General features: G+C 40.5%; 1 protein-coding gene across 1 annotated transcript in view; it reads left to right on the top strand.

Moving 5' to 3' along the window:
- Nucleotides 1–24,729, top strand: part of TDRD7 (tudor domain containing 7) — an 89,323-nt gene that overhangs the window by 39,566 nt on the left and 25,028 nt on the right. Inside the window, exons 5-8 of the mRNA XM_079705912.1 lie at nucleotides 159–232; nucleotides 2,758–2,975; nucleotides 17,341–17,927; nucleotides 21,270–21,456. Of these exons, the coding sequence (XP_079562038.1) occupies nucleotides 159–232; nucleotides 2,758–2,975; nucleotides 17,341–17,927; nucleotides 21,270–21,456 (1,066 nt within the window). The remainder of the gene's footprint in view (nucleotides 1–158; nucleotides 233–2,757; nucleotides 2,976–17,340; nucleotides 17,928–21,269; nucleotides 21,457–24,729) is intronic.

The following is a 24,729-nucleotide window of genomic DNA, read 5'->3' on the forward strand; positions in this document are numbered from 1 at the left end:
GATACCAGGTATCATTATAATTTTTGCCCCTTTTGAAATATTTTAATGACTTATTTTGCTGCTCAATGCCACAGAGACTTTAAATGAAAAGTATAGTGTTTGAAACTTGGTATTGACTTGCTATTTGAATTTTAATTTACCTTTTTTTTATACCTTAGGTTTAGCCCAAAGGCATCCCTTTCGCCACCTTTTCAGATGCACCTCTCAAGAACCTATATTAAGGAAATGAGTGGTATGTTTTCTAAACATTATTTTCATGATACATTATGGTTTCTGGAGCCTCAGAGCCCCCCAAAAAATATCTAATGGTGGCTTTTGACATTTGTTCTCACCTTCTCCCACTTGGAGTACATCTCTCCTCCCCTCTTTTTTGATTTCTTTAAGTTATGAATTGAAGTGATCTAAAGAGAAAGTAATACCTCCAAGGATATCATTATTATTCTGACTTGAGGCCTTCCTCACACCAGACCTATTCTGTTTCACTTCCACATGTTACCTACAGAGATATTTGTGTCCCTTGTCACTCTCTTACACATTAGAGAGTAAGATTTAAAGCACATAAATAGGGGACTTCAACTCATAAAATAGTTTCAGATACTCTACCATGTAAAATCTGGGCCCCTAAACTATGTGCATTGACCACTAAGCATCTAAATATGAATATAAATATATAAAATCCAAAAGGACTGTTAAGAAATTAATAGAAAACATAATAAAGTTGAAGAATCTGAAGATTAGAAGTGCACACACTCATCTTGTCTCCTCCAACCAAAGTGTAAATTCCCTGCTCTTAGACCCACCCAAGGGATACAGTATTTTCAGAAATTATGCTGCATGAAATTTAAATGTGGTTTTAAATGATTTGCTGCTTTAAGTGTGATTCTTACTGAGTTGAAATCATTTTTTCCCAAAGGAATGTATCTCCAGTATTTCTCATGGAAATTAATTGAACAATTTGATTTTTGTTTATATCAATTACTTTTACATATGCATTTTCTGAAAAATGACTACTCAGTAAAGTCATATACCCTTTAGAGGCTGTAAATCCTTTACATTAGAATAAGCTTTTTCTGCAGAACCAAGAGGACTTGTCTCAGGAAGATTATGATTCACCCAGCAGCTGATTTACACACACTTATACATAACCTCTCCTACCTGCTGACAGCCTAAATTACTTCCTTGATTTGTTTAACAAAAGGTACAGAAGCTTAGCTGACTCCAGTGGCCCCACAGAGCAGGTGCATTTGCAAAGCCTACAACTATATGTCAGCTGCTGACACTCTCTCTTTAAGGGAGGGACTGGCCAGTTCCAAGAAACTTATCTTTTCTTTCTTCCTGGTTCTTTTATATATCATTATTTGGGAAGAACTTTATAAATTAACTGTGCCTTTAATAGGAAATGTATGTGGACATCCTGGACCCTTCTGTTGGCTGAGCCAAACTAAGTCTCAGCAAGGGCAGGTCTCGTGCCCTATGGTGGGTAAAAGCAGAGTCAGCATCCAGCCATACTCAAGGAACAGCTCTCCCTTTGGCTTCCTGGCATCCTCAAAGGCCAGCATCCCCGAACCAGCCTATGTGTCTCCACCAGCCAGTTTAAAAAATAAAATTAAATAAAAATTGTTGAATCCCAGCAGAAATACTATGTGATTAAAATATGAACATATTTTGCTTATAGATGGTAATTTTCAAAATACTCTGATCTGTATCCCAGTAAAATTTAGAAAAGGTTTGGCATGAATTTCATAGTTCTTAAAATACCAGAAATATCAGCTATTCGGGACACTTAAGTTTCTTTATTGCCTTAGGATATTAACTCAGGCATTCTAAGTTTCAAATAAAAATAAATGTAAGAGAGCTAGCCAAAACTTTATAAATATTCACTTATGAAAAATGAATTATTTGGATTGGAGAAATAAAAACAAATCATTAATAGTTATTTATGAGCACCAAACCTTTTATTTATGTTTATAAACTGAGGCTAGGATGATTATTACAGGTGGATCAATTTTTGAACTTTCATTTATTGCTAAATTATTTTTTCTCATTAATAAAGGGAAAAATTGATCATACCTTAAAACCTGGACAATTGGGCTTCCCTGGTGGCGCAGTGGTTGAGAGTCCGCCTGCTGATGCAGGGGACACGGGTTCGTGCCCCGGTCCGGGAAGATCCCACATGCCGCGGAGTGGCTAGGCCCGTGAGCCATGGCTGCTGAGCCTGCACGTCTGGAGCCTGTGCTCCGCAACAGGAGAGGCCACGACAGTGAGAGGCCCGCGTACCGCAAAAAAAAAAAAAAAAAAAAAATCCTGGACAATTATTTATTTTTTATAAAATGTTCTTTGATCTTACTGTTAAGGCATTATCCCGATGCTTTGTAAAATATAGCTTTAAATTTATCATTACATATATACCATTACTGTCTAAAATTTAGCCTTTCTTATTTGCAATTAGAAAATGATTGGTTAAATAATAAATTTCATTATTCTTTATGAGTTTAAATTAAACTATGACGTATCCTTGGAAAATAAAGGGTCTAGGTTCCCTCTCTGAGTGGCTGTTGACCTTCCTGGTTATTTCAGGGTTAAAACTTAGAATGAAATTGTCATGGTCCTGCTCTCCTAATCCTGCTCTCTTTGAAAGTCCCTTAACCCCCACAAGCCTGAAGTATAACAAAGCCTGAAGACACAAATACTAGGTAACGGGGATAATCTAAAATGTTAAGCATTCTGGTTAATTCTATCATATTTTTTAATTTAAAGATAATTTAAATCAGGCTGTTGAAAAACCAAATGTCACGCCTCCTGCCTCTTACACTTATAAAATGGATGAGGTTCAAAACCGCATAAAGGAAATACTAAACAAGCATAACAATGGCATTTGGATATCTAAGCTTCCACATTTTTACAAAGAATTATATAAAGAAGAACTTAATCAAGGAATTTTACAACAATTTGAACACTGGCCTCATATTTGCACGGTACGTTTCTTCTTATTCCTCCCTCCTGATGCCTCCTCCCTGCCCCACTTTCAGATTTTGAGCTGTTAGTAATATCACCTTTTATTTGGGGAGCACGAAGCTCTTTACATAATATTGCTTCATTAATCTTTATGACTAAGATTAACACATACTGGTTCTTATTTATAGGAGGAATATGTCACGGCTAAGGTCTGTGTGTGTTGTAATTGCTGTTTTTATAGATTTTAAGTTATTTTTAAATGCATTTAATATGTGATAATATATATACCATTTTGTATTGAACTGTTACCAATAGATACTGTTGGCTTTGTCATTTTAATAACTTGAACTTAACTGGTAATAGAATGTTTTTTGTTAGCCTCAAATTTTATATTCTTGTTCCTGAGCATTTTTAAAGACATTCAGCTGAACAAATTTTAGTTATTTTGGCTAATTATTTATAGAATACATCTAAAAAAATTAATACAGTGTTCAGATTTAAACTTCACAAATTTCTTTGGAGAAAAATATTGAAAAGTGAGCTGACATCTATTTCCATGCCTGTTCCTACTTGAGAATCTAGTATAATAAAACGATGGATCAGAGTAGTTTATTAGAAATCTTTTAGTTCATCCAGAGATAGAGACAACTAGATTCTTAAAACAAAATAACTAATTTTTAGATGTTTCTTAATGTTTTTATTTACATAGAATATATTCAACAAAATAACTTTTAAATTAGCGGTTACTTGGTGCTTCTAAGCTTATAGAATTGAATATGCATGACAATTATTGCTTGATAGAGGGCTTTCATTTCTTTAACTTAATATATATTTTGGCCCCCAGCCCTGTTGGGCAGGTGTGGGCCACTCTCTCTTATAAGCACCTGGCCTAAAGACAGCATGTATTTTTATAACCACGTCTTCCTCCAGGGCACTGACACCCACTCCAGTCCCATGGGCTTTCCAGCCAAGAGTCATCCATCCATCCATCCATCTGTCTTATTTGTTCTTACATCATTCACTCTGCACCTGGAGGTACCATGCACTGCTTTAGGGGCTAAGACCACCTTAGGGCAATGTGATGTGCTGATGAATATACATACAGTGTGAAGTGGGAAAACAAGAAGAAATGTCAAACTCTGGAATTATGGCTGTTTCCCTACCTATAAAGTCAAGAATGATCATAAGAATGTTATCCCTGATTTATGTTGAATATGGGGTTTATTCTTGTAGTGGGAATTCCTAAGGTTGCTTTTCAATTCATTCCATTTTTACTCCTTTCTGAAAAGAATATTCTCACTGGATGAAGGTTTAGCAGCATTTGAGGACCCCCTTAGGTTTCCATAATCTTGAACGGGACTTTTGAGGTTTCACCACGCTGCTTGATTTGAAGGTTCAGGGCCTGGAGCTCCTTTTTGGAATGCATATGGTTCTTTTATTTTTTAAATCCATAGACATTCATGAACTTATGTCTTCAATGAACTTTAAGCCCTTTTTTTGTGAATATACACATAAAACTCACTATTAAGCTTCGATAGAGAAATTATCTTTAGAGTAAAAGAATTTTAAATTAACTTCACAGATTCTTCTTAATGTGTTATATTTCTGGTCACTTTGTTTTACACTGCATGATAATTACTAGTATTTGTGTAGCTTAATTTATGACTTTTGGGGGGAAATTTTCATCCTCGCTACTCTGCATATCTGCAAAGCCTCAAGATTTATCTTGCTAGGACTGCAGGAGAGAGAGTACCTATCTCTTTGATGTTAAAACTTTATCTAAAATGGGTGGTTTCCTACTAAATTTCAGGTGCTAAAACGACTGATTTTTAATTTTTTAGTTGCTCAAATGCATCTATGTTGCATGATTATTTTCTGTCCAGGCAGTGAGGGTGGAATGTGAAGCAGAAATGTAATATATCTTTCTTATCTCCATGCTGGTTCTCTCAATTTTGAGTAGGACTGTTTAGGTGCAATCACTATCAATTGTCAGGTATGAGAATTTACTTAGTGAAGCATTGTGTCTAGGATGACAAAAACTGCCAGTTTTAATGACATCTGTTGATATTTTTCAAAACTGTTTTTTTAATAGCTCTGATTTTTTTTTTTAACAGCCTACTGGTAAGCAGTTTCAAACTGTTACACCGTGTTTATTTTTAGGCAGTTTTAAACAGTTACACCATGGTTATTTTCCCTTTCTTCTGACTTCTTGCTTTTCATCTTGTTGAAAAGCAGGAACACTGATAGCATGCCCAGGGCTGATTCTACTGCAAGCAGGGTCAGACAGGTTAGAACACAGTGCAGAAATTTTAGGGTAAGAAAGACTTAGTAATGTGTATCTCCATGTGGCTTGTTGTGTAACTGAAGAAGAAATCTGAGTGCAGTGTACATATTTATTTTTTAAAAAAAGTGCTTTCTCCCCCGTCATGTAAAATGTCCCATATAAAAATATTGAAAAATAAAGTTATAAAAGAAATAAAAATCACCCATCGTCCTACCTCCCAGAGATAATCACTTGCAGCATTTCCATTTGAATATAGGATGGGTAGCATCAGCTCAAGGGACCAAATAAAAGGTCTGAAATTTTACCTTCATGAAGGTTTAATCAGCTATATGCTATAAGTCACTTTACAAGGTTGTTAGATGGTATTTTGATGCAGGCAGAAGGATGCTTTGAATCTGTTGTTCTTAACCTTTTGGATCTCTCTGACAACAAAATGTGGGCTGAGAGTTTTGAAAGCTAAAGAGAATATAAAATCATATTAACAATGGTGACCCAGTTCCATAGTGTTCCTAGGCAACTTTCGAGGGAAATGGAACTTGTGCAGAAGCTGTCTTCAAAAGGCAAAGAGCCCAAGATGGCAGGCTTGACCAGTATCCTTGACAAAGGATACTGGCATCTAAGAATTGCCGTTGAGTCCTAGGAGAAGGATAGCAACATCTCTTGGCTGTTCTAAAGTGGTGGCCTTATTAATAATGTTCTCCTTAATTGTTGTATTTGGCTAGTATTTATAAAGTGCTTCTGTGAGCCACCCACTGACCTAGGTGCTAAGAATAACAGTAAACAAGACAGACCGGGACCTTGCCCTTATGGAACTTACTGTCCAACAGGGAAAATAAACATTGAGCAGATAAGGGCAAGCCTGCAATAGTTATGAAGGAGAAATGCAGGGTGCTAAGGAAACATGTAAACAGGAGGATGGGACGTAGTCTGATGAGTCAAGAAAAGCTTCCCAGAGGAGGTGTCTGTTACACTAAAACCTGAGAGATGAGTTGAAGTAAGTTAGACAAAGGTGGGAATGCTGGGGAAAAGGCACCTCAGACAAAAGAAACAGCTTGTGCCAAAGCCTGAGACAGAAAAACATGGCTTTTTCAGGAAATTGTAAGAAATTCAATAAGAAGAGAGTGGCTCAAAAAGAAACTCAAGAGGCAAATGGGCCAATTCACTTTATTAAAGAGTCATAATTTGATGGAAACTTAGCGGGTCCCTGCCATGAGGTCACGCAGGATCCAGAGCCTCTGGCCGACTTCAATTTCTAGTAAAATTTCAAATCTTGTGACAATTACTGTTGAACATCAGAGATTTTGTTGAAATCCTCCACTCTGAAACATGGGTGGAGAAACGTCTCCATTCCTACCTGAGACAGAATATCTGTCTTTAGTGCCTTACCTGAAGCTGTGTGGAGAGCTGGGTGGCTCGTTTAGAGCCAGACAGGAATAGATGCACTCAGCTGAGAAGGCTTTCTGCCAGTAGCCTCAAAAGACCTAGCATAGGGGCATTGGGAGGCAACTTCAGGATAGTGGGAAACGTTCTGAGTTCAGCTGGAAGCACCTCAGGCCTTAATTACAGAACATAACATTTAGTGAATGAGAACATAAAATGTTGTAAATGAGAAAAAATACCTAATGCCACTAATTATTCATGCTTTTATAAAAAGGTTTTACTGTTAGGCTGTATTTTATATGTCATTTTTCTGTCCGTTAGAAATCACTGAGCTTTAAGTCGTTTAGTCCTCTAATACCTCAGACTTTTAAAAATTCCTAAAGTTCTGGATTGCGTCAATATAGCAATTTCTGGGGCTTCCCTGGTGGCGCAGTGGTTGAGAGTCCGCCTGCCGATGCAGGGGACACGGGTTCGTGCCCCGGTCCGGGAAGATCCCACATGCAGCGGAGCGGCTAGGCCCGTGAGCCATGGCCGCTGAGCCTGCGCGTCCGAGCCTGTGCTCCGCAATGGGAGAGGCCACAGCAGTGAGAGGCCCACGTACTGCCAAAAAAATATATATATAATATATATATATATAGCAATTTCTGTAATATCAAAAGAGGCAACAGCAGTTCTGCCACTTACATATTTTTGTATTTTTGTATGTTCAGGAATTTGTCTTAAATTTGTGGTAATTAATTATATAAGATAAAACACCTGTCAGCCCATGCAAAATGAATTGCCTCTTTTTTTAAAGCCTGGATATTTCTGGGTTAAAAACAAATAGAATTTCTAAGGAAGTGAACATAAGTGAAACAGCAGTGATATATCCTCAGGCTTAGTGGTGTTGATACAGTCTATGCAGCCATGCCAGCAGAAGCAGCAGTGAGAAGTAAAGCTAGGACTTGAAAGTACAGCCATAATATCTAATTGGAATCCAATTTCCTTTCTAACTTTTCATCAACAAAAAGAAATATGCAATGAACACATTGGAACAGTTTTTAAATTCAATTTCAGTGACAATCTGAATAGGAGAAAGATAAAAGAGCACTGTGGTGAAATCAGAATAGGGCAGTAGGGGAGTAATGTGACATTGCTGTTCTGGAACTTGAAACAGAAAATTACCCATAAGGCCCAATAGTACAATAGAAAGAGTTTGGGCTTTGCAGTTAGGTTTTTGCCCTGGCCATTTCTTAGTGGTGTTACTTTCAGCATATAAATCTGGGCTTCAGTATGCTCTAAAATGTGACTGTTTCTTCCCATCTCTTAGGGTTGTTAGAATTAAGTTACACAAACTATAAACAGCTGCCAGTACAGTATAGAAACATAACAGGTATATAGGGGACTTCTCTGGTGGTCCGGTGGTTAAGACTCTGTGCTTCCAATGCCAGGGGCGTGGGTTTGATTCCTGGTTGGGGACCTAAGATCCCACATGCCGCACAGTGTGGCCAAAAAAAAAAAAAGAAAAAGAAAAAAGAAACATAACAGGTATATAGGAAAAAACAGCTGTTATTTTTCCAGGAACAGCCCAGCTTAAATGCAAGCAAGTTAAAACCCACTGGTAAACCAGAGGCATACCCAGCAAGCTCTACAGAGGAGCCTATCTCAATGAAAACAGAGGAAATGCTAAGAGGGCAGAACAAAAGTTTAAATTGAAAAATAAGAACAGTGGATAAAGGAACTAAAACTCTTAGATGAAGTGAATTTCTGCCATCCTAGAGGAGCAGATCCTGCTCCCCGCAAAGGTAATGAGAAGCATATCTAGTACCAGCTTAGCTTAGAATGCACAGTGAAAGCCACAGCTGCCAGCCAAGATCATGCCCAAAAGGTCTGCACACAGTTAACCAGGATAATGTCTTCCTGAAGGGGACCTGTGAACAAGGGCCTAACCTTGGGCCACACTAAAGGAAAATGGCTTGAAGTTTATCCAAACATAAATGGTTGTAGTCAGCATCAGTGCGAAGTCCTTACTAGGAAAGGGATGGGAGTGAAAGAGTATTAGCCTTGAAATACATAATGTCTGTAAAACTACTTACCCAAGATGGTGGAGAAAGAGTTTCTCTGGATAGGTGGTTTGTGAACAGACAGGGTACCATCTACAAGGAACTTTTTACCTTTACCTTTGATTAAACCTCTGTGGAATATGCCACAAACACCTATACTTTCTTAAACAGAAGCGACTAAAAATTATAACCCTTTCTGAATAATCTTGGGCGTAGCATGAACCGCTGCAGAGAGGGTGGCAGTTGTAGGTGGTCTGGAATGCTGAGTTGGGTGTTAGCTCATCTCAGTGTATTATCCTGCGTGCAGTATAAGCCCCACCCACTACCCTTAGAGGCTTCAGATCTGAACCTATCAGTTTGTCTTCACTGTGGCCCAGTCAGGCCATTGGGGACCATTTCCTCATCTCTTTCTCAGTTGTCTAACTTTCCCAGCACTTCTCAGCATTAACACAAAAAGACTGAGCTCTGTAGAAGGTCATCAACCAGTCTTTCTTTCTGTGAACTCGCTAATCATAGGGTGCAAGCTTCTGGTCAGTGACTCTTTGATGTTGTAGTTGTTGCTAGGTACCCAGAGGTCTTTACTGCCTGCTGAATTGAGTGTTTTGTTTGTTTTTTTTTTTTTTTTGCGGTATGTGGGCCTCTCACTGTTGTGGCCTCTCCCGTTGCGGAGCACAGACTCCGGACGCTCAGGCTCAACAGCCATGGCCCACAGGCCCAGCCGCTCCGCGGCACACGGGATCCTCCCAGACCGGGGCACGAACCAGCGTCTCCTGCATCGGCAGGCGGACTCTCAACCACTGCGCCACCAGGGAAGCCCTGAAATTGAGTTTTTTAATGGGTTTGTTTTTGAGTTCCAAGCCACTGCTAATAGTTGGAGTGCTGGAAGGCAGGTCTCCAGGTAAACGTGATTTTACCATACTGTCTGAGGTTGGTATTGTGTGGTGACCATATAAAATGAAATTTAGAATGTAATTTAAAGCTTCAACACAAAGAACTACTACCCAGTGGAAACAAAACTGTGTCTGAATGAGACCCATACAACTGCTTTGAAACTTTTTGATTTAATTGGACAATACCAATTCTGTTACAGAATCCCAAAGAAAATTCTGATTCCTTAAGAAACAGTAAGTTTACCTCAGCAGCCTATGCTGCAGAGTTAGAAGGTGAGCCTTCATAGACTCAAAGGAGTTTGGCTTCAAGAACTTTACAGCACAGGTAAATTAGGAAGAAGTAAAGACCTCTTAGAATTAAGAAGACAATTTCTAGGCATATAGCATGAAGACTTCTATTTGTGTGAATTTACAGGGCTCCTGAAGAAGTTGATGTTTTAAGTCCTTGAGTCTCACATCTACCAAACCTAATCTGTCAACTCCAAACTTACAAAAACTCAGAGGGATGTGAGAGAAGTATCTCATTCAAGTTGTGATTCCAAATGAGGCAGAAATCAAGCTAAATATTAATGAACTTGTGGGAATAGAAGGTGTAAGGCATGTTAGATACTAGAATCTCTGATGATCGCCAGAGGAGATGGCTTGAACTCCATGGTGTAAGGAGTTAATCCTTTAGGTTACCTCTGTCTCTGCTGTTGGGAGGTGGAGGTAAGGACCATACATAGTAAATCTATGGAGTTCCAGGTCATGCCAGTTTCCAGTCATTGGACTGGCGATTTTTTGGGTGAATATCCAAAACCAAACACAAAACTGAAGAGCCACAAAACAACGAAAGCATGGAAGAAAATGGCAGGATTATGATCCTGAGTCTTCTCCTATAGAACAGGAGGCCTTTTGACCCCCTTCTCAGGTATGTACCTGAATCAATTAGACTACAGGAACTATTGGGTTGGCCAAAAAGTGCCTTCGGTTTTTAAGTAAAAATAAAAGACACATTTTTCATTTTCACCAAGAACTTTATTGAACAACGTACTCACCCTTTTGTCCCACTACTTTCTGCCATTTTTCAGGCAACTTCATAATTCCATCTTCCCAAGATTTTTTATCTTTTTGAGCAAAGAACTGTTCCAGGTGCCTTTTACAGTCTTCCAGGGAATTGAAATTTTTTCCATTAAGAAAATTTTGTAAAGACCTAAATAAATGGAAATCCGAAGGTGCAGTAATATCTGGTGGATACGGCGGATGAATCAGAACTTCCCAGCCAAGCTGTAACAGTTTTTGCCTGGTCGTCAAAGAAACATGCGGTCTCACGTTATCCTGATGGAAGATTATGCATTTTCTGTTGACTCATTCTGGACGCTTTTTGTCAAGTGCTGGTTTCAGTTGGTCTAACTGGGAGCAGTACTTGTTGGAATTAATCATTTGGTTTTCCTGAAGGAGCTCATAACAGAGGACTCCCTGCCAATTCTACCATATACACAACATCACCTTCTTCGGATGAAGACCAGCCTTTGGTTGGTGGTGGCTCATTTCACTTGCCCCATGATCTCTTCTGTTCCACATTATTGTACAATATCCACTTTCCATCGCCCGTCACAATTTGTTTTAAAAAACAGAACATTTTCATTACGTTTAAGTAGAGAATCAAATGTGGAAATATGGTCAAGGTTTTTTTCGCTTAACTTATGTGGAACCCAAACATCAAAGCGATTCACATAACCAAGAAGGTGCAAATGATTTTCAGTGCTTATTTGGATATTTTGAGTATGTTGGCTATCTCCCACGTGGTATAACGTTGATTATTCTCAATGAATGTCTCGATTTGATCACTATCAACTTCAACTGGTCTACCTGACCATGGAGCATCGTCCAGCGAGAAACCTCCAGCACAAAACTTCTCAAACCACTTTTTTTTTTTTTTTTTTTTGTGGTAAGCGGGCCTCTCACTGCTGTGGCCTCTCCCGTCACGGAGCACAGGCTCCAGACGTGCAGGCCCAGTGGCCATGGCTCACGGGACCAGCCGCTCCGCGGCATGTGGGATCTTCCCGGACCGGGGCACGAACCCGTGTCCCCTGCAACGGCAGGCGGACTCTCAACCACTGCGCCACCAGGGAAGCCCTCAAACCACTTTTTAAAATTTATTTATTTATTTATTTTTGACTGCGTTGGGTCTTCATTGCTGCGCACGAGCTTTCTCTAGTTGCGGCGAGTAGGGGCTACTCTTCATTGCGGTGCGTGGGCTTCTCACTGTTGTGGCTTCTCCTGTTGTGCAGGACGGGCTCTAGGCACGTGGGCCTCAGTAGTTGTGGCTCACGGGCTCTAGAGCACAGGCTCAGTAGTTGTGGTGCACAGGCATAGTTGCTCCGCAGCATGTGGGATCTTCCCGGACCAGGGTTTGAACCCATGTCCCCTGCATTGGCAGGCAGATTCTTAACCACTGAGCCACCAGGGAAGCCCCGCAAACCACTTTTGACATGTTCAATCAGTCACAGCACCTTCTCCCATTCACTGCACAAACCTTATTTTTGCGTTTCAGTTGCGTTTTTACCTTTCTTGAAATAATAAAGCATGATATGTGGAAAATGTTGCTTTTTTCTTTCATCTTCAGTATTAAAATGGCTACACAAAAATTCATAAGTTTTGATAAGTCTTTTTTTTAATGCACACTGATATGACGACTGTCACAATACAATCTAACAAAATCGTTTCAACTGAAGTTAAAAACAACTAAGTGCTACTAGAGCCATCTTATGGAAAAAAACAAATGAACCTTTTGGCCAACCCAATAGAATTTGTAAAAGCACCCTCCTGAAAGATCCAACTGGAATGATTAGCAGCTGATTATCACACTAAGGAAATAATAAAAGCCATGTTTCAAGTAGCTATTGACTTACCTTGGTCATTTATGAAGGCCAGAAGACAGCTGTTCTGTTTTGGGGGATGAGACAAGAGAACAGCATGTAAATCTGGTCAGATGTACCAGAGCACAGTGAAGAGTGGACACCATACTGTAACCCACATTCCAGCATTTTCTTGCCTTTGGGGAGATTCTCATAGGCTGGGAATAGATATAGCAATAGGTGTTGTTTCTAAGCCCATTGACCAGAAAATTAAAAAGAAGACACATGTTGCGGAGGACAGATGGTGATCACATTGGAATGCCTGAGAAAAGCAAATTTTCACTTTCATGAAAAATTTAAAACAGAGTTTAAGTTGAAAAAAATTACATTTGTCTTAAATTACATATATTTTAAATTCTAAACAATATGAGTTTCATGATCTTTTCATTTGAATGGAGTAACCCTTCAGCTATTCTCCAAAGATTGGCTAATGACGTACGTGGACCAGGCATATATTCCATGTCACTAAATTATCCATGAATAGTTGTCTAACATGTTGAAGAACATCTGAATCAACTCCAGTTAGTGTCAGGTTCTGTTCCTAAAGTCAGGCGTATGTTTAATCTTAGTAGATGCTAAGTTGAATTTAAAGAGGCCAAATCACTATAGAACAAAGTGGAATTAGGCACATAACTGGCTTATGAGATCAAGAAGAAGCCAGTAAAAATTGGAAAGTGGCTACAATTCAAGGAACTAGTCATTTGGGGACTGCTGGGGGCTGGGATAGGGTATCTACTTTAAACAATGAAAATAAAACTGCTGAGGAAACAAACCTGCCTTCTAGTTCAGATGATTATTTGGCCATTGTTTGTACTTTGAATAAACTCAGGCTTATTGGTCAAAAATCTACTTTATAGGCTGACTGGCAAAGCTTGATATAAATGCTCCAGACAAAGCCCTGGAAGCTTACTACTTCCAGGTGATCTTTAAGCATTATTCTGGAATAAAGGCCAGAAAAATGGGAATTCTCCTCTTGTCCTGACCAAATTCACATCAAGTGGACCTAATATTCATAACTTCTGTTAAGATGGTAATCCCCGGCTTCCCTGGTGGTGCAGTGGTTGAGAGTCCGCCTGCCGATGCAGGGGACGCGAGTTCGTGACCCGGTCCGGGAGGATCCCACATGCCGCGGAGCGGCTGGGCCCCTGAGCCATGGCCGCTGAACCTGCGCGTCCGGAGCCTGTGCTCCTCAACGGGAGAGGCCACAACAGTGAGAGGCCGCGTACCGCAAAAAAAAAAAAAAAGATAGTAATCCCTAGTTAGAAGAACTCAGTGTGCTGGTCATGTTCAGAGGTCATGTTTAGAGGTTTGACAGATTTGACAATTACATTGTTAGGTAATTGGTCCTGATTGCATCTAAAGCACAGGTGGGAATGGAAGCTTTGGGGCCAAGAATGGGGGAGATTAGTAAACAAACATTGAAGTATCTCATATTCCCAGTTAACTTATTGGAAAGAAAAGGATCATTAAACTGAAGAACTGTTGTCCTCTTTTGGGTTAGAAGAAGCCATGTGGACAGATAGGGCATGCGGCTTGTGAGAGTTATTTTAGATGAATAAGATGGACTATATTCCATTGAAATTAGCCTCTGCCATCCACTTCAGAGAAGGTGTTGCAAAGAGTTGAGAAGATGTTGCTAGGTGAAGACTGAAGAAGGGTTTTAAGATGGGCCCAGCAGGCTCAGCTGGCTTTGGATATGGAGGACTGCCATGTCTAAATCTAAAATTGTACTAACTGGGATTCTTTTTTTGTTTTTTTAACATCTTTATTGGAGTATAATTGCTTTACAATTGTGTATTAGTTTCTGCTTTGTAACAAAGTGAATCAGCTATACATATACATATATCCCCATATCTCCTCCCTCTTGTGTCTCCCTCGCACCCTCCCTATCCCACCCCTCTAGGTGGTCACAAAGCACCGAGCTGATCTCCCTGTGCTGTGTGGCTGTTTCCCACTAGCTATCTATTTTACATTCAGTAGTGTATATATGTCCATACCACTCTCTCACTTTGTCCCAGCTTACCCTTCCCCCTCCCTGTGTCCTCAAGTCCATTCTCTACGTCCGCACCTTTATTCCCATCCTGCCCCTAGGTTCTTCAGAACCATTTTTTTTAGTTTCCACATATATATGTGTTAGCATGCGGTATTTGTTTTTCTCTTTCTGACTTACTTCACTCTGTATGACAGTCTCTACGTCCATCCACCTCACTACAAATAACTCAATTTCGTTTCTTTGTATGGCAGAGTAATATTCCATTGTATATACGTACCACATCTTTTTTATTCATTCATCTGTTGATGGACACTTAGGTTGCTTCCATGTCCTGGCTATTGTAAATAGAGCTGCAATGAACATTGTGGTACATGAATGACCCATTTTGAATTATGGTTTTCTCAGGGTATATGCCCAGTAGTGGGACTGCTGGGTTGTATGGCAGTTCTATTTTTAGTTTTTTAAAGAACCTCCATAGTGGTTGTATCAATTTACATTCCCACCAACAGTGCAAGAGGGTTCCCTTTTCTCCACACCCTCTCCAGCATTTATTGTTTGTAGATTTTTTGATGATGGCTATTCTGCCCGATGTGAGGTGATACCTCATTGCAGTTTTGATTTGCATTTCTCTAATGATTAGTGATGTTGAGCATCCTTTCATGTGTTTGTTAGCCCTCTGTATATCTTCTTTGGAGAAATGTCTATTTAGGTCCTCTGCCCATTTTTGGATTGGGTTTTTTGTTTTTTTGATATTGAGCTGCATGAGCTGCTTGTAAATTTTGGAGATTAATTCTTTGTCAGTTGCTTCATTTTCAAATATTTTCTCCCATTCTGAGGGTTGTCTTTTCATCTTGTTTATGTTTTCCTTTGCTGTACAAATGCTTTTAAGTTTCATTAGGTCCCATTTGTTTATTTTTGTTTTTATTTCCATTTCTCTGGGAGGTGGGTCAAAAAGGGTATTGCTGTGATTTATGTCATAGAGTGTTCTGCCTATGTTTTCCTCTAAGAGTTTTTTATAGTGTCTGGCCTTACATTTAGGTCTTTAATCCATTTTGAATTTATTTTTGTGTATGGTTTTAGGGAGTGTTCTAATTTCATTCTTTTACATGTAGCTGTCCAGTTTTCCCAGCACCACTTATTGAAGAGGCTACTAACTGGGATTCTGTATGACAAGTGAATAACTCACATAGAAATAGAATTCTGTTTTATTTTTCCATTTTCTCAAAAAGTATATTTCTCAAATCTTATCTGGATACCCAGTCTGTGTCCTTGTATCTTAAGTGTCTTAAAGCACAGTGAAGATAGGCATTTTAAGATTCCAGATTTTAAAATGTGAGTCTTTGGAGAGGTGGGCTAACCATTGAGAGCAAAATGAGGAGTGTCCCAAATGTTTGTGTTTCCAGCCTTAACATTAAGGACACAAATTGTGAATATCATATAAATACCATCCAGAGTGTCACACGGTGTCAGCAGGGTCAACTGTGTTTATGTTCTCTCTTCCTAAGCATTATATAGAAAATTAGTAAGTGAAGTCAATGTTCTTTACTGACAAGCTACCCACCCAGCAACTTTAATATTCTATTCTTCTTGGGGAAGGGGGTACTTCTTGTAAGCTTGTATTATCACCTTAGTGGTCTGGATAGCCTCCTAAGGTCTTAAATTTCAGCTAAAGAATAGGTGAATAGGATCTGACAAAATAGAAGCATTTCAGAGGGCTATGAGTACTAACTTCAGTCTAATCAGAAGTTGAGAAATTTTTTTTGTAAAGGACCAAGTAATAAATATTTTAGGTTTTTCAGGCCAAGAGCTATGTGACTGTCACCCATAGTCTGGCACAACTACTCGACTCTGCCACTGTGGTGCAAAAGCAGCCATACGCACTACATAGAGCATGGCTGGGTGCCAATAAAACTTTGTTGATGTACACGGAATTTCATATCATTTTTGTGTCACAAAGTAATTCTTTTGTTTTTTTTTCAACCATTTAAAAATAGAAAAATCATTCTTAGCTCATGGGCTATGGAAAAACAGGTGGCACGCTGCATTGGGCTGCAGCCTGTGGTGTGCTGACCCCTGGTCTAGAAGTGGAGAGGCTTAGAACTTGGAAAAATGGTGCCATACATCAGTTTCTCTTTTCCTCCTTCTCTTATATTAGGAGATGCCATCAAGCCGTGCCTCTCTGGAATGTTACGAGAAGAAAATTAGAAATTGGATGGTATACAACTGCTGGGCATTCTTAAGTCTTGTTCATTAGAGGGACAACACTTTTAGCTAACTTTCTACTGTAGTTGTTGGAAAATATGTACCTTACCTCTGGACTGACCTTCCTACATAATGGAAAGCTGAGGGTTTTCTCAGGATACTGCAGGAGGAAGAGAGACAGCACCTCAGTTTTGCCTGAATATTTCCTAGCGGTTTATTCCTGACAGTTCTGATACCTTTTCATGGTTTCATTCCTCCTTGTATTCTGTCAATTTTGTAAGCTGTTGCTTTGTATTTGTCAGAGAAACTAGGTGAGATTCTGTCAATTTTGTAAGCTGTTGCTTTGTATTTGTCAGAGAAACTAGGTGAGACAAAACTATTTGTCAGAGAAACTAGGTGGTATACACGGCAGAAGCTCTCATGATTTCCTAGGGTTATTGGAGGTCAGGTGCTTCACATGGGAAATTCATACTATTTCATTTCCCTGCTTGTTACTGAAATGTGGTGCATGATCATGTTTGCAAGTGAAGGCAGTGTATTTAAGTCTTAGTGATTGAGAAGAGTAAAATGTACAATTTTGTGTTCTCTTCATAAATTTGAAAAGTGTTTCTCTCAAATTTAAAATGCATTAATGTGCTCTCAGGTTGTTTTTACTGTTAAAATATCTGTCATTTGCTTTATTTAAAATTTTCAGGTGGAAAAACCTTACAGTGGTGGTCAAGATTTACTTGTTTATCCAGCTAAGAGAAAGCAGCTTTTGAGAAGTGAACTGAATGCTGAAAAAGTGCCACCATCCCCACTACCTGCTCCAAAACAAATACCACCACTCAAAGGGTGTCCAACAGTTATGCCAGGAGACTTTAAAGAGAAAGTTGAGGAGCTGCTGGTGAAATACTCAAGTGGTCTTTGGGCCAGCGCACTCCCAAAAGCATTTGAGGACATGTACAAAGTGAAATTACCCGAGGATGCCTTAAAAAATCTTGCCTCGCTTTCCGATGTATGCACCATAGACTACATTTCTGGAAACCCCCAGAAGGCCATTCTGTATGCTAAACTTCCACCACCCACTGACAAAATCCTAAAGGATGCAGGGCAAGCACATGGAGATTATGATATCAAGTCTGTGACTGAACAAGAATATTTGCAGATGGAAGAAAACATTACCAAAAGTGCTGATACCTTTATGGAGACTGTAACAATTCCTCCGTTAATCATTCCAACTGAGGCATCCCCATCTGTACTGGTGGTTGAACTGAGCAACACAAATGAAGTGGTTATCAGGCAAGTTTTATTTTCTAATTCTTTAGAATCCTAGTGTACTGTTGCTACTTGGCTATTCTTCACATAGTTGCTGGTTGAGGAAGAATATATTTTTAGTTCTATAGAGTTATATTGAAGTATAATGTTTAAAATAACTATTTTTGCGAGAAAAGATTTCTTACAGTTTTAAAAATTGAAATGATGATATGGTCTGAACATGAAACAAATCTATGTCAAAAGCATAATGGTAACTATATAAGTCAAAAGCAATACCTAGTCCGTAGAAAGAGCAATCACCCACTAGGTAGGTAATACTGTTTAATCTGGGATTACGTAGTGTTTCCTAAAAGTCAGAATAGCTAAGCACCGCCTTCTGGTGTAATGCATCAGATTAGCCCTCTGGTTTCTCGAGCCTTTTGATATCATTGCCTGGGAGAAGGAATTATTGCCTAAGTGGCTAATGATAACTGGAATTCCAAAAAACAGTTCGGTTCAGGCACTTGATGTGGACTTTTGGAGAAAATGTAGAATACATAGAAAATGTTGAAAGACTATAATTTGCTTTTTCTGACTTGGGATTAAGAATGGTAACCACTGTAGCTGGATCTCTGGAGACAGCAGCCCAAGGTGTGGCTGTGGCTGGAGCAGAACAGAATCCAGGCTCCTTCACCCAAAATGTCCCTGTGTGTTGGACTCTTACTCTTCCCAAGGATCATAGCTGAGCTGGGAAGACCCAATGAAAGGCCACAAAAAATAATCAAGGTCATATACAGCAAACCTATTGAAGCTTTTCTGTAAACCTATTGAAGCTTTTCTGTTTGAACAAACTAAGTCTGATGATGAAGTGAGAATCAAGTATCTTAGGATGTTCAAACTAGAACATGTGGAAGCTTTGTTGAGGTCCTTTTTATAGAGGGGTGGTAAATGTATAGAGCTTTTATTCTAAGATGTGGTATGGCCTGAAGATAGAAATAGCTTGCTGAGGGTTAGGGTTCCCACTGTGGGTCACTAATAAACTGAGGTAAAGGAAGGATGTTGAGGAGCACATTGCTAACTTTTACCATTTGACATTATAAAGAAAATCTAAATCTGCTTCCTTGGCAGGATCCTTTGGTATCTGTTACCAGTAGTCGTTGGTGCCACTTTCAGAGACCAAGCACCCAGCACTGGACTGGATGAATCATGTGATTTCTTACGTTCTTCCCAAGATCTGGCAGGAATCTGGATCAGTTCCAGGACTTCAATAGGATGGGGGTTCAATCTACTCCAGGATGATTAAGTCCAGGGTCCTCAGGTTATCTAGATCCCTTTTTCAGTATAAGTTAGAATCCCAGAGCCAGCATTCTACGTGTTCAGCAGGCTGGCTGGCAACCAGCAAGCATGATGGGTAATGTCTGCCCTTAGGTTGACCCTAGGTCATTAGTGTCCCCCCACCACCCTGACCCCAGCAGGCTGAACCCTATTCTACATCCACACCTTTACCCAGGCAGTAGACTCTGGAAACTAGTAGATTTGTGACTCATAAAAGTTACAGGGAGGTGCCATGGTCAAGTACTTGACCCTTAGGTCAAGTATGGGAATCTGTTGTCTCCAGTCTAAAAATTAACTTTGTAAAACTTTGTATTTGTGGCATGTCTAAATTGGCCTGCATATCATTCTTTATTCACTTGCTCAGGTAATTTGGGGATAATGTATGACCTTATTCTTGCCACTACCCACTCTTATACCAACTGTCACATTACCTCCTTACCCCGCCCAGGGCATGTAGCTAGCATCGTTCTCTGTTGGTGGCTACAGAGAGCAGAAGCTGCCTGCAGATCTCATGCTGCTTCTCACCACCTCCCTCCTCCCTGGCAGGAGCCCATTGCTATGCAGACTACCAAACCATGGGCTACAGCCTAGGCCTCTGCCAGTTGAGCTCCCAGGACTGTAGTAGCACTACCAGGAGACCCCCTGAGACTCCAGGTCCCAGGAAATGGGCACTTGGGCAGAGCTGCAGATCTACTAGGAGACTCCAGAGCCAAGAGTGCGGCTGTATTCCAGGCAGTACCCTAACATTTGTAAAGCTCAGTAACCTTAAATGATAGAGTATGACAGAGCTTTTACAGCTGTTTCTGGAGTGAATAATATGCATGTCATATTTTGTTTTAAAATAGCCATTGCCTCCAAAAGAGGCATTATTTCCATTTGTGTAGGGCTTTTAAAAGCTTCTTTTCCTCTAGTAACAAATAGGTTGACTCTGGTTTCTTCTGCCCTGCTGATAGTTACCAAAAATACAGGAAGATACTCCTAAAAGGAATAGTTTCTGAAAGCTGTATAGGACCACTTGGGCCCTGAGTAGAAGCTAGAACAGTTCAAAGAGCAATGTTCTTGTGGCATATCCCCCATCTCGCTGGCCAGGTGATTCTGGTGCTGGTACAGCACAGCCTTCAAACTCAAAAAGCTTCATCCCATGGCTGAGATAGCTCCTGTTAAAGGAGCCAGGTTTGATTTGCCAGGTTTTCCATCCTGGAAGGAGACCTTTGTTGGAATCGTCTCTGAAGACTAAAGGACAAGGAAGCAGCAGCCTATTTATGGCAGAAAGCAAAACAGTATGTTTTGATAACATAAACTAGGACAAGGAGATTGCAGTTGTCAACAGCCGAAAATTGTAGAAGGGGGATAGAAGAGTATCCTGGAAAAAACATTTCTTAAAAAGCATGCAACTTAAAGAGGCATTTATCTAGAACATGTCATCTCTTTAAGGGTATCAGAACTCAACATTTTGTTGTAATTTGTTCAAATTTGTTCAGTAAGTTGGAGGGATGGGTTGTCACATGGTTCTATTTATTGTTTTCAAGGGTTTGTTTTTCTCTAGGAGGAGTCGGATTTCATTGATTTTCAGAGATTGAGACTTGTTCAGACCCAGCCTTAGTTAAGGCAGAACTATCAACTACATTCTCTTCTCAGAAATCTACACAGATCTCCAGCAGCCTGAGTCATAATCTCAGGTTGACTCTTGCTCATCTGGCTTCCACTGGTGTCTTCCTTTCCACTTCCTCTCTTTCCTTCCCTTGAGTCTTCTCTCAACCTGGTCCTCCCTGACTGCTTACTGTTATATCCTCTAGTTCTCTGGATTGTTGTTGAGCATTTGCTCTGTTGTGTGGTGTGTTAGACCTTGGTCTTGTTTTGTGAGCTCCACGGTATTGTATTCTCCTTTTTCAAGATACAATTGTTAACTAACTCCATGTTCTCCTCCCTGTCAGTGTAAGCAAGTCTGAGCCTGGAACCAAAGATGACCGTAGAAAAACAGTAATATTAATGAATTCCTGTAGCTTTCCTTCTTCCAGGTTGCTTCATTTGTGTTCTCTTCCTTTAATTTAGGTATGTGGGCAGAGACTATTCTGCTGCTCAGGAATTAATGGAAGATGAGATGAAGGAGTATTACAGTAAGAACTCTAAGGTCACACCAGTCCAGACTGTGCAGATTGGCCAGTTGGTGGCTGTAAATGCTGAGGAGGATGCTTGGTTACGGGCACAGGTCACCTCAACAGAAGAGAACAAAATAAAGGCAAGCATTATGAAGACAAACACATTATTTTTCAGATGAAAATGTTGCTTCTAATATTGTGTCCCCTCTAACTATATTTAGTTTTCCCCAGAAGTTGAAAAGATAGTACCTGTAAAAGATTATCTCTGTCAACTTTTAAGTCAGTGGTAGTTATATTATCTTAGAGTTTTAGTTTAAAAAAAAGAAAAAAAATTCTTCTCCATTGTAGTACCATAACCCATGATGTAAGCAGGAAAAAAACCTCTATTCCTATCCCCCAAGGTTATATAATGAATACTGATCAGAGCTCTGTGGTCTTCTTATCAAGGTCAATACTTTGGAGTGAGGGAAACCATACTGATTAGAGGAGATGGCATTCTTCTCTCCCTTCTTGCACAGCCAGCTGAGGAGAATCCCAGATAAGACTTGGGCCATGCCCCAAGTCTTGCCCTCTTGGTCATCTTGGAAAGGTCAGAGGGCTCGTTCACCAGTCTCTTCCATCAGAGGCTCTAATACTTCCAGACTTGACCACGTTCGTGGTGATCATCCTCTGCCCCATTGCCTCTTCTTTCCCTCAGCTCAGAGACCCAGAATCAGAACTCACTCACGAAGGCACGGTTTTGTCTAAATTTTGCAAGCAGGGTTAGCACATCTCAGAATCCTTAGCACTGCAGGAGGCGGGAAGTCCAGGTGAACAGGACCCCAGTCAGTGTGGCCCCATCACTGCTTTGTGCTCAGTGAGAAACCTGAATGGCCTCTAGTCGATAGGAGATAACTGCCCCAGACATTCCTAGCTAAACTTCAGTCTACTTGCTGACCGTTTCCCTGCCCTTAGGAAGTCCAACATAACTTAAGCTATTTGAAGGCACAGGGATTGCTTATGAAGAGAAGAACCATACAAACCCTGGTGACGTGTTAACAGTGCATCAGTGTTTATAATAAATGCTACAAATACTCCACAAGGATATCTCCCAGTCTGAGATCTATAAGGCAAAAATCACTTGGGCCTTCCTCTTCCTTCCTTACCTCTACTTTGGGAGTTTAAGCTCTGGAGTCAGTTAGACCTGAGTTTGAGTCCCAACTCTGCCACTTCTAGCTGTGTGGCCTTGGGAAAGTTATTTAACTTCTCTGATTCCTTACCTATAAAATCAGACACTATCATTATGCTAGTATCTGCCTGTTAAACTTTTCATTCATTTTTTCCACTGTCCTAGGGCAGGAGACAAGACTGACAAGTCCTTGTTCTCAAGAAGCTTATATGCTAGTAAAAGAAGACAGATAATGAACAAGTATACAATAAATAAACAGGACAATTTAATAGCAGTGAAGGAAATAACCAGGGTGCTATGATAGAAAATAACTTTGAAAGAAGGGATAAGCAGGGAGATGTGATCTGGTTTATTTGCTTCAAAGATTGTTCCAGTGCCTGTGTGGGGCATGGATTGTAGTAGTGTAGAGAAGGAAAGTAAGACTGGTTAGTTGGCTATTGCAGTAGCCAGCAACTTGTAACCTGAATTAGGGTAGAAACAGTGGAGACAGAGGTAATGGGACATATTCAGGATGTATTTGGAGGTAGAACTGACAGGACACTAATTCATTGGATGTGGAAGAGAAGAAAGGAGAAGATTCAGGAAGGCTACTGTGTTTGGGACTTGAGCAACCTGGTGGATGTTGGTGCCATTTATTGAAATTGGGAAATCAGGGAAAATAACCAATATATAGGAGAATCAAGAATTTTGTAGGACCTGTTAGGTTTGAGAAAAGCTATCGGATTTCACCTGGACAAGCCTGGAGCTCAGGGAGAAGTCAGGACTGGAGATGTAGCAGCAGGGTGGGAGGCATCAGCGTGTAGGTGCTACTTGAAGCCATGGGACTGGGTCAGATCTCCTTGAGGAAGAATCACCCATAGAGCAGAGAAGGGGACCCAGAACTAGGCTCTGAAACACTTCAGCATTTAGATGGTGGGTGTGAGAGGAGCAAAGAAGACTGTCAGAATGGCCAAAGAAGGAGGAAAACCAAGAAGGCAGCGTCACGGAAGCCAGAACAGGAAAGTACCTCATAAAGGAGGAAGCAACCGGCTGTGTCATTGCTTCTGAGAGCCGTGAGCTGGTGTGAGGAATAAATATAGCAGCTTGGTGTGTTGTACGGTGGTAAGCTCTTAAGGCAGCAGTAGTTGTGGCAGTCCTGGCCTGACCTTGTTCCCCATATCCCATGAACCAGACAGAGATGAATTTTACCCTTTATTAGGAGAAACCCCAGCTACTTGGAAAGTCTGGTTTCTCTTGAATTTTACTGTGCCTGACAGCAAGAACAGATTCCCTTCTTGCTTTCCACAGAGCTTGCTGAATATGAGAAACAGGAACATGCGGTCACCCCCTCAGGTTGGTGCCAGTTTGGCCTGGCGCAAACCCACATCCCAGGGGTGTTTTCTGGTTATTACTCAGGTGGTGCTGTGAGACCTGCGGCCACTTGAGGGAGCCAGAGAGCCAGGAATGAACTGGGGCCCGGTGCCAGGATTACGAGCCTGCTTGTGCTGATCTCAGGGCCAAAGGACACAGGACAGAGGGTGGTGAGAGTCCAGCTGGACAGTCCATGGGCAGATGTTTTATGAGCCGCAGCTGACATACAAATGCATGGTATCGTGATTAAAAAGAAGAAAGAAAAGAAAACAAGCTCCAGATATTACAGAAACCCTTCGAAGATTTTAGAGCAGTATATAGTGTCTTAGTGCTAGGAGTACATTCTAAATTGCCCAGGAATCATGATTGCCCAGGAATCATGATTTCACATACTTTGTCCTATTCACAGACATGTTGTCTCCATTTTAGGCCTAGGAAGAGCAGAATCCAAATTGTGGGTGTTGATAGCTATTAAAGGACACAAAAAGCTGCGTGAATCCTGAGGCCTTTGGGAAGGAAAAGCAGGTGCTAATTAGGGGTTGGAGAAGTGGCTGGCTGTAGTGTGGGGACCCTGTCAGGGATCAAGGCCTCGGCAGGCACTGAGTCAAGATATGGACTCTAAGAGATGATCCTTTCCAACATGGGATATACAGGCCCCACAGACACGGCTATCAGGTGGTCAGGGAAAGGCATTAGTCATCTCTCTATTCTTTTCTTCCCTAGATTCTCTGATGGGGAGAATTTTTGTTTTGTATACTTACTGTCAGAATCTCGGTGCTCAGAAGCTGTGGACTTTATTTTATTGCAGAAAGTAAAACTCTGTATTACTTGGTATTTCTTTGCCATGCCTTTGCCCTGCGTTTTTGTGATTTGTTCTGTATTTGTAATAACCATC

The sequence above is a fragment of the Hyperoodon ampullatus genome (genome assembly GCF_949752795.1).
Source record: "Hyperoodon ampullatus genome assembly, chromosome: 6".
In the NCBI taxonomy this organism is placed as follows: domain Eukaryota; kingdom Metazoa; phylum Chordata; class Mammalia; order Artiodactyla; family Ziphiidae; genus Hyperoodon; species Hyperoodon ampullatus.